This window comes from Beta vulgaris, chromosome 3, assembly GCF_026745355.1.
Source record: "Beta vulgaris subsp. vulgaris cultivar EL10 chromosome 3, EL10.2, whole genome shotgun sequence".
In the NCBI taxonomy this organism is placed as follows: domain Eukaryota; kingdom Viridiplantae; phylum Streptophyta; class Magnoliopsida; order Caryophyllales; family Amaranthaceae; genus Beta; species Beta vulgaris.
Window position 1 is genome coordinate 31,286,178 of NC_079204.1, and position 8,854 is coordinate 31,295,031.

Genomic DNA, 8,854 nt, shown 5'->3' on the forward strand with positions numbered 1-8,854 from the left:
ATCTTTATTTTTGCAAATTTCGACCTGAAATTTGACCCATAAAAGACTAAATTGACCCCTAAAACCTTGACCGGGTTATTTTTTTCGGCTCACAAAATAATGCATGCAAATCGAGATATTTTTAGAATGCAGATTATTTCGAAAAAATAGCATTGTCAAGGTTTTGGGGGACATTTGGTCAAATTTGAGGTCGCAATTTGCAAAAAATGATCAGATTCTCCTAAATTTGCATTTCAGAATCATCTCAATTAGCGTGCATTGCTTTAACAAGTAGATTTAACGGAAAAAGTCACATTTGGGAATTCAACAAGAGTACAAGGTTATTTTTGGGAATTTGAAAACTACAGAGTTACTATTGGAAAACCGAAAAACTACAAAGTTATCAATGAAAATTTCCCTATTTTAAATACTACTCCATTGTTCCCGTGATATAAGTCATGTTCTCTTATGAGGCGTCTCAAGATATAAGTCCTATTTCTACTTTTCAATTAATAATTATGCCAAAATTACCATCATGAAAATAATATAATTTCCAAAATGTCCCTATAATTTCATCTCTCAATTCACCATTATTAATGACAATATGGGATCTTTTACCCCATTGTACTCTTCTACACATTAAACCGTGTAACATTAAAGGTTCATTTTTTATTTTTTGTTAAAAAGAAAAAAAAACAATGTAAGTGCTTAATTCCCAATAAAAATGAATCTATTTATTATCTAAATAAAACAAGATTCCACTTACCTTAATTTCCGTGTAAAAACAGAATCATGACTTATATTATGGGACGAATAAAGTAGTATACATTTAAACCTTGTAATTGGTTTTTATTATATTGTAATTTCTACTATTTCCTTCAATAAAATTTTTGTCTCGTTTAAAATATATAAATTTTGACTTCATTTAGTATGTAGTTATGTTCAGTTTATAAAATTGTAGACAAATACCCAGGTTTATAAATTTTTGTGTATTGGTTGTCGACTATTCAAGGTTACTTAAATTGAGAATGTAGTATAATTTTTTATTTAATCAATTATTTCGTACAAGCAATTTGTTAACTTTAAATTATATTGAACAATTTTGCATATTCATTATGTCACATTTAGCGTGTTTTAATGAAATCTATACTAATATATTAAAAGACGTTCACAAGAATGTCTATGTGTCATGTGGCACTCTCCTTTAAGGTTCTAATGCAAATGCTCTATTTTCATGTCAAACCCCTCAACTAAAAAAATTATGTTGTGTGGTTATAAGGTATCGAACACAGGACCTTTGAAATAAAAAGTGGAAGCTTAACCATTGATCCAACATAACATCATTGTTTGATATTTCAAAATAAAATATAATAAAGTCTTGTAATTATATCTCATTAAAAGACTATACAAGTAGTTGGATACCTAACACATTAATGGTAATGATAGTAGACAATCGTAGACATAAACTCTTACTCCAATGTCTTGCATTCTTTAAATTATGACGTCAATCTTTCCTAAACAAGACAAAAATTTACGAAAAGAAACAATCCGGGGCATCGCCCGGGACACTAACTAGTTTTAAAGTTACAAATAGTACATAAATTTGTTTGTTTTTATCAGTTTCTATAAATTATGGTGTTGTGTTAATAGATATAACTAGAGTCGAACTATTCGTAAATAATTTAGGAAAATAAATAAAATTAGTATTAGTTGTTACGGTTGAAATAGTTTGATTCAGTTCAGTTTGAAGTACTTTGATTCAGTTTTGCTTACAAAGTTTGAAATAGTTTGATTCCGTTAACTTTGAAAACATTTTATGTAATTTGATTATGTTTAGTTTATGTCAGTTTTCGGTAGAATTTAGTCCAGTTTACTTCAATTTAAAACGTTTTTTCATACGGTTCATTTCGTCAATTTATGTCCGATTTAGTCAAGTGGATTGCACTTTAATCCAATTAGCTTTTTTTTTTATTTCACTTTTCAGTTAAGCGTCAATTTTATTTGATCTATTTGGTTGAATTGGTAATCAATTTGTAATTCAATCACCAGTCTTCAAGCAAAATGACAGTTCTACTACCATTGAATATGAGAAAGTATTTGCGCATACCCGGTATGGACCAACAGTGTCCATACCGGGGTATGTTAGTAATTTTGCCAGAAAAGACAAAAAAGTTGACTCTGATCATGTAGGAGAGAAATCAGATCAACTAGGATATGAATCAGATCAACTACAATGTGAATCAGATCAACTATAATGTGAATCAGATTATGGATATATGTAAGTAAAAACCAAAAAAAAAAAAAAAAAAAAACAAAAAAAGAGGAAAGTTGTATTTATTTACAACTTTGCCCCCGTATTTACAAATATTGGGTATGCGCTTATCAGCGCTCCGTTGAATATGTGAGGAAATTCATCCCATAAAATGAAGTCCTAATTCTTCTTCGGGATTGCAAAACGCTATAGCTGTAAAATTAATTCCGTTATCCATTTGTCAAGAATTTCGGATGAAACATCGAGTTTACATTAGCACGTGCCCCCATTTTTTGTATTCCAAAAATAAGTGGTCTCCACAAAAGTCAAGATCTCAACAAAGAGTCATCACCCAAAAATTCAACCCTCCAAATTGGCCAACCATAACCCCTTTACCTTTACTCTGATTTGAAGTATTTTACACGAATTCTGAAATCTTGCTGACCTTGCTCACATGGGTCCTTTCTAGCCTGACCTTATTCAAGACCATCAATATGGACAGCAAAACAGAATTTACTACACAATCTTTATTTTGTACATGCTCCAAAAATACTCTAGATCTTGCAAGATGATCAACCCATACTTCTTGGTCACTTTTCAATTTCAACCACTCACCGTCAGTCCGTCACTTATGAATTGCACTTCACACAAGATAATTCGATTTTTATATTTTCTTTTGAATATCATTTCTCTAATTTAAAGGTTTTGGGACTGTAACTATATTTCTTTTATTTTTCTAATCAAAACATATGAGTTTGGCTCATTTTTTATAGAAGAGATGAAAATGGTGGGATAGGTTGAATGTATCTTTGTGAGTGGGTAACTAATGAGAGTTTTAAATTAAGTTATGAAGAACAATACAACCAATTGGACTAGTTAGTTTTAATTACTAAAGGGAAAGTTGCAATTCATATTAAACTATCTAAATTAGTAATATACTACTTTCGTTCTTTTTCTATTGTAATTTAGGTGCGTTTTTAAGGAAGTGGAAAAAGTAAATAGTTTAGCATTAAAGTACCTCTATAACTCACTAAACTAGTAGAGAAAATAATTCTTATTGTGAACTAAATTTGTTTTTTTTTTTACCAAAATTGAAATTGTTGCAATATATGTGGAACTAAGGAAAGTGGTAATTGTTGCAATAGAAAAACATTGGAGAAAGTATGTTATAATTAATAAAGAAGTTTTTTATTAGACTCAATTGAGTTCCAAACTCATTAAAATAATTAAATTTCCCAATCATAAACCAATAGATGGCACAAGGAACGCATGTTATGATATAAATACAAGAGTAACAGAAATTGGACAAAATTCCGCAAAGCCAAAGGATAAGAAAATCAAAGCTGTAAGAAACGCGAGCTTCTTTTATGCTTCGTTCTTAGTTACAAACCGCTTAGTGCACAAGTCATTGCCTATTAAACGAAAAAAAATAAAAAAAATTGCAAAGTTTTTTACTGGTAGAAGTTATGGACACTAGTGCATAGAAAAATATATAAAAATGGATATTGACAGGTATTGACAGTATTAGATGAGAGAGAAAGCAAATAAGTACGTACATACCCAATTATGCAACATAAGACAACTCTAGTTAATTAACAACTGACCAACTAACGACAGCGAAACCCAAAAGAATTAAGAGAGAAAAAGACAGAAAGGAAGGAAGAGCTGCTGCTTCCTTCCTTCGTTCGTTCGTTCGTTGGTTGTTCCAATGTATTTGGTCTAAATATTTACATTTGCAGTATTGATTGTTGATTGTTGAAGCCTGAGATGGGGAGGACAGGGAAATGGTTAAAGAGTTTTTTGATAGGTAAAAAAGACAAGAATGTGAATAAAGATCTAAAGGCTAATGAAACCAATAAGCAGTCAATTTCAATAGATCAGGAGACTTCTACAACTCCTCCGGTGACGTTACCGAGGCCTACGACACCTAAGGAAAAGAAACGGTGGAGCTTTCGTAGATCGTCTGCAAGCAGTAATACAAAGGAGAAGGAGAAGGATCCTAATACTGCTGCTGCCACAGCCGCATTGCCGCCACAGAATTCTGATGCCGTGGTGGTTGTGCAGCGAGTTTTGACAGTAGCTCAGCCAGAGACGGAGGTAGAAGAGGTAGCAGCTGATACTGATGTTGCAGCCAATGCAACAGTTGTAGATGCAGAGGTGACAGCTGCAGTGATCGATCAAAGTAGTTCCACCGAAGGTAAAGATGAGGCTATTGAGGAGGCTGCTGCTGTCAAGATTCAGTCCATGTTTCGCTCTTATTTGGTATGTATTATGTATATACAATATACTCCCTCTGTTTTGGCTTAGATTGAATCGGGTTACGATTTTTGTCATAGATCAAATATATAGAAGTGTTTCCATTAGAATGTCAATGATTTATAAGTTTGACCCGCTAAAAGTAAACTAGGATAGTGACAGTGAGAGTATGCTAGGGAGTATATATAAAGTAAAATTTAAGGGATAGAAAATGCATTGCAGGCAAGGAAGGCGCTCAAGGCACTACGAGGACTGGTGAAGTTGCAGGCCTTGGTAAGGGGTCACCTGGTACGAAAGCAGGCAACAGCGACATTGAGATGTATGCAAGCGCTCGTCACAGCTCAAGCCCGAGCTCGAGCTCAGAGGATCCGATCAGCGGATGACGAGAGCATCATAAACCATAGGCAGTCTACCCACAGAAGAAACAGCCAAGAGAAGATCAAGCACGCTTATCATGTTAGTATGCTGTTATTAAATTTTATTCAGATTTTTAAATGGTTTTACAAGAATCAATTGGTCTTTGCTGTCAATTGTAATCTTAGTTTATGGATCAAGAAAATAAATCAAAAATTTGCTGTTCAAATTTATCTCACTACTCAATATATGTGTTATTTTACTGGAATCCTGGTATAGAGTTTAATAGATCGGTACATATGAAGTGAAATTGAGCATTTAGCTTGTCAAATGAATATTGACCTACGCAAATCTCTAATGAAAAGAATATCAACTTTTTTAGCAAAGAAGAAAAGGATTTTTATGGCATAATTTATATTGTAGTTCTAGGAAACATCTACGAGCTGATTTAATAAAACAAATGAATAAATAATCGCAGAAAGAAATACTATTGAATCTTTTATAATGATCAAGATTTTTGCATATAAATATGATGTAGGACATGGAGGAGAATGTGAAGATAGTAGAAATGGATGAAGGAGAATTTGGGTCAAATGTGAACAGTAGGAGTAGCTACTCAATTCCAAGTCCAAGGCACATGAATGATCGGATGGACAATCGAATATCAGTGTATTATTCTTCTCAAAGGGAAAACTCGAAACAGGACTACCAACAATACTCACCTGCTCCTTCAGCCATTACTGACCTGAGTCCAAGAACATGCAGTGGGCACTTTGAAGAATATTCTTTTGCCACAGCACAGAGCAGTCCACAATGCTACACTGCAATGTCGCGGCCAGACCCATCAAGGGCTCCATTCTCATTCCCTAACCCTGATTATGCAGAGACAATGTCGTATGAATTCCCTTTTTACCCCAACTACATGGCCAATACTCAATCTTCTAGAGCTAAAGCACGGTCCCAAAGTGCGCCAAAGCAAAGGCCAGAGTTGGAGAGGCAACCAAGTCGTGGGCGGAGGCCCTCTGTTGAAGGGAGGAATATACCTAAGGGTGCCAAGATGCAACGTTCCTCCTCCCAAGTCGGGTCTACTGGACAGAACTACCATTACCCTTGGTCTGTCAAGCTTGATAAGTCCACTGTTTCACTTAAAGATAGTGAGTGTGGATCCACTTACTCGGTGGCTAGTAATGCTTACTACTGCAGATCCGTTGTATCATATGATGTAAGTACTAACAAGAAATTTACAATTTAGTCTCATATACTTATAATTTTTACTAGGATTTTATTACATTAATCTAAAATGCGCTAATACTTTATCTCCATTGGTGAATGCAGCCAAGATGCTAGAGCTGCTCTTTTCTTGCTAACTCAGATCAGATGTCTAACACTGCTTTAGTCACAGAAGTAGAGCGCTCAGAAGGATTAAGCGTCCAAAGGTTGTTTAAAGTTGTTTCTATTTGGTTTGTTTGTGATTTGCAAAGTGTGCAATATATCAAAGTTTTCTATTTCTAGATTTCATGTTATTGAAGTTATTTATGTGTTCTTGGATGATGTAATAGTTAAAAAAAAAAAAAAAAAAAACAACGATGTGCCGTGTACACAGAGTCAGCTATGTATAGCGTTTATTGGGATGTTTAAAACAGTAAAGTTGTCAGCATTATTGGACCCCGCCCCATTTATAAGGAACTCGTACTCTGGGTCAAAATGTTGTTGGATTGGGTCTGGGTCCGAATCCAATCACATCGGACCTAGACCATCTCAGATTCAACCCATCGACTTTTATAATTTTTTCAATAAATAAATATATTAAAATTGCAAAATATAATTTATATGCTAAAAATAAGTCATTGTTTTATTAAAAGAATTAATGATAAAATAAAATAGAATTAGCAAAGTAATTTTTTTAAATATTATTGTTAGTAACAAAGTATATAATACTTATATAAGCATTTTTTATGTTATGTACTTTGAATTGTCGTGCGCACTAAACTTTTTAATTGAAATAGGTTAATATTTTTTTTAGTTATAGTTTTATTAGTTTAGTATTCACTAAATAGTTAATAATCGAACTTAGCACTAACATTTAGTGTACAAAAAATTATCTGAAAAAGTATTTATTAAAGAATATTGACGATAAAAAACTAATTTTGGACCCTGTACCCTCTAAACTCAATGAGTCGATTTTTTTAGACCTGGTGAGTGTGGGGCGGGACGGAGTCCACTTCAAAAATTCGGGTCACCAATAATAGTGTCATAAGTAGGGTTGTCTTAAAAAGATTGGGGCTTTATGCTAATTATGAATATTAGTCCTGAAAATTCAAATTGTCATACATAAATATAAGGCATAAACATTCATCATCTTCAAAATTACAATTTAATACAATTTTTTTTTTCATAAAAAAAGGTACCTAAAGTATAAGTATAAGGCTAATGTGACTAACACGCACAATAAATATCAAAAATTTGGACCAGGTTCGAAAAGAGGATATGAGTTATTCTAGGTCTCTTTGTACACCTTTATAAACAGTTATGCACATAAACAATGTATCTATATACTTCATTCATTTATAGATCAATGTAATTTAAAGAGAGACGGTTAGGATCAAAATTAAGAGAAATACTTCATACGTTTAGAAATAGTTGCATCATTTGTATAGTGTTTACTATTCACATTTTGCATTTTGATTGCCTTTGGTGATTGTTGGTGCAAAATCAGTTGGATGACTTTGCAAACAAGTCAATGCACACCCAATAGTTAGATACTGAGCGCCACGGGAGTCTTAGTCCCTGAGGGTTACCGGTTTTAATTAGTTAAAACCTTGCTAACGTACTTTGTTATAGTTTAAGTTAATTAAACTACAACACTTAATAAATTCAGGCGATAGATATTAAATAGAACAACAACGCAATAATTAATCTATTAATTAAAGCTGAATATTCCTACTCATATCACAAACTTCTAGGAAGATTCTCTATAACACAAATGAAGATAAACCAGGCTGGACAATTAAAGGGAAAACACAAATCTGAATACCTCCATGAGTTTCGGTTAAAACGGAAGATGAAAAAACTCGTCACTTAGTACATGCTCTAAATCTTGGCTAGGAACTAAACTATAACCCCAGAAGGGGGTTGGCTGATCTAGGTTAAAGCTACGCTAAAACGGAAGTAAATTTCATGTTGTTGTGTGTTGTGTTTGTTGTTTTTCAATTGATCATTCTTCTCGTATTTATACTTCATCACTACGCATAACTTTCTTGCCTTTTTGGAGGGAAATGATTTGAATCATTTATGATTCAAATCATAACTGCTTTCTTCTGGCGCTAAAGTGGTTACGTCTCATTACCCACGTAATATTACATGCTCCATCATCAAATTTACAATTACCCACGTTTTTGTTAACGTTTTGATGTTGTTTGGCCTCTATCTCCTGAACATTCTTGACTTCCATAGACTTTCTTTTATGCGCTTCTGGTGATTGACTCTTTATTATGGACTTCTTAGTATGATTGGGCCTCCATATTGATGTAAACATTAAACCCTCTGGGGCTTAATACAATGTATCGTAATAAATGCTAGCTATCATATAAAAATGGTAGTAACAAATTCCCCCCCTCCCCCCCCCCCCCGATTTGTGAGGTGATATGCTCAGAACCCACAAATTATTAACAGAGAGTTACGCTCAACGATTATAAAATAATATTCTGAAGGTAGCTTCTTCCATTATTCTAAGGTGGTCAACAAACCTTTCTCTAGGATGACTGAATTTAGTTGAGAAGAATAATCTATCATGTATTCCTTCTCTCTTTCTTCTAGCCAGTGTGAAATCCATTAATTTTTTTTTGCTTAGGGCGTGGTCCTATTGGATAATTTTGTAACATCCAATAGGGGTCCACGTCAAGGATCATGAAATTATGCCATATTTGACATGTACACATATATTGTACAAAATCTCTTGAATATGAGTCATCCACCATTCGAAAGACTTTTACGCTTTTTTTTATTTCCTTTAAC

General features: G+C 33.4%; 1 protein-coding gene across 1 annotated transcript; it reads left to right on the forward strand.

The window, feature by feature from the left end:
- The first annotated feature begins 3,754 nt into the window (after nt 1–3,754).
- Nucleotides 3,755–6,497, forward strand: LOC104906910 (protein IQ-DOMAIN 19). The gene is made up of 4 exons (XM_010695738.4): nt 3,755–4,492; nt 4,709–4,942; nt 5,379–6,062; nt 6,176–6,497. The coding sequence occupies exons 1-4, from the start codon at nt 3,998–4,000 to the stop codon at nt 6,185–6,187; spliced, it is 1,425 nt and encodes a 474-aa protein (XP_010694040.2). The 5' UTR covers nt 3,755–3,997; the 3' UTR covers nt 6,188–6,497.
- Nucleotides 6,498–8,854: the final 2,357 nt, after the last annotated feature.

What these genes read in the sequence shown, in the direction of transcription:
- LOC104906910 (XM_010695738.4), top strand. Translation starts at nt 3,998, where the DNA reads ATGGGGAGGACAGGGAAATGGTTAAAGAGTTTTTTGATAGGTAAAAAA. An exon ending in CCATGTTTCGCTCTTATTTG is followed by an intron (nt 4,493 to 4,708) that starts GTATGTATTATG and finishes AATGCATTGCAG; the next exon opens with GCAAGGAAGGCGCTCAAGGC. An exon ending in AGATCAAGCACGCTTATCAT is followed by an intron (nt 4,943 to 5,378) that starts GTTAGTATGCTG and finishes AATATGATGTAG; the next exon opens with GACATGGAGGAGAATGTGAA.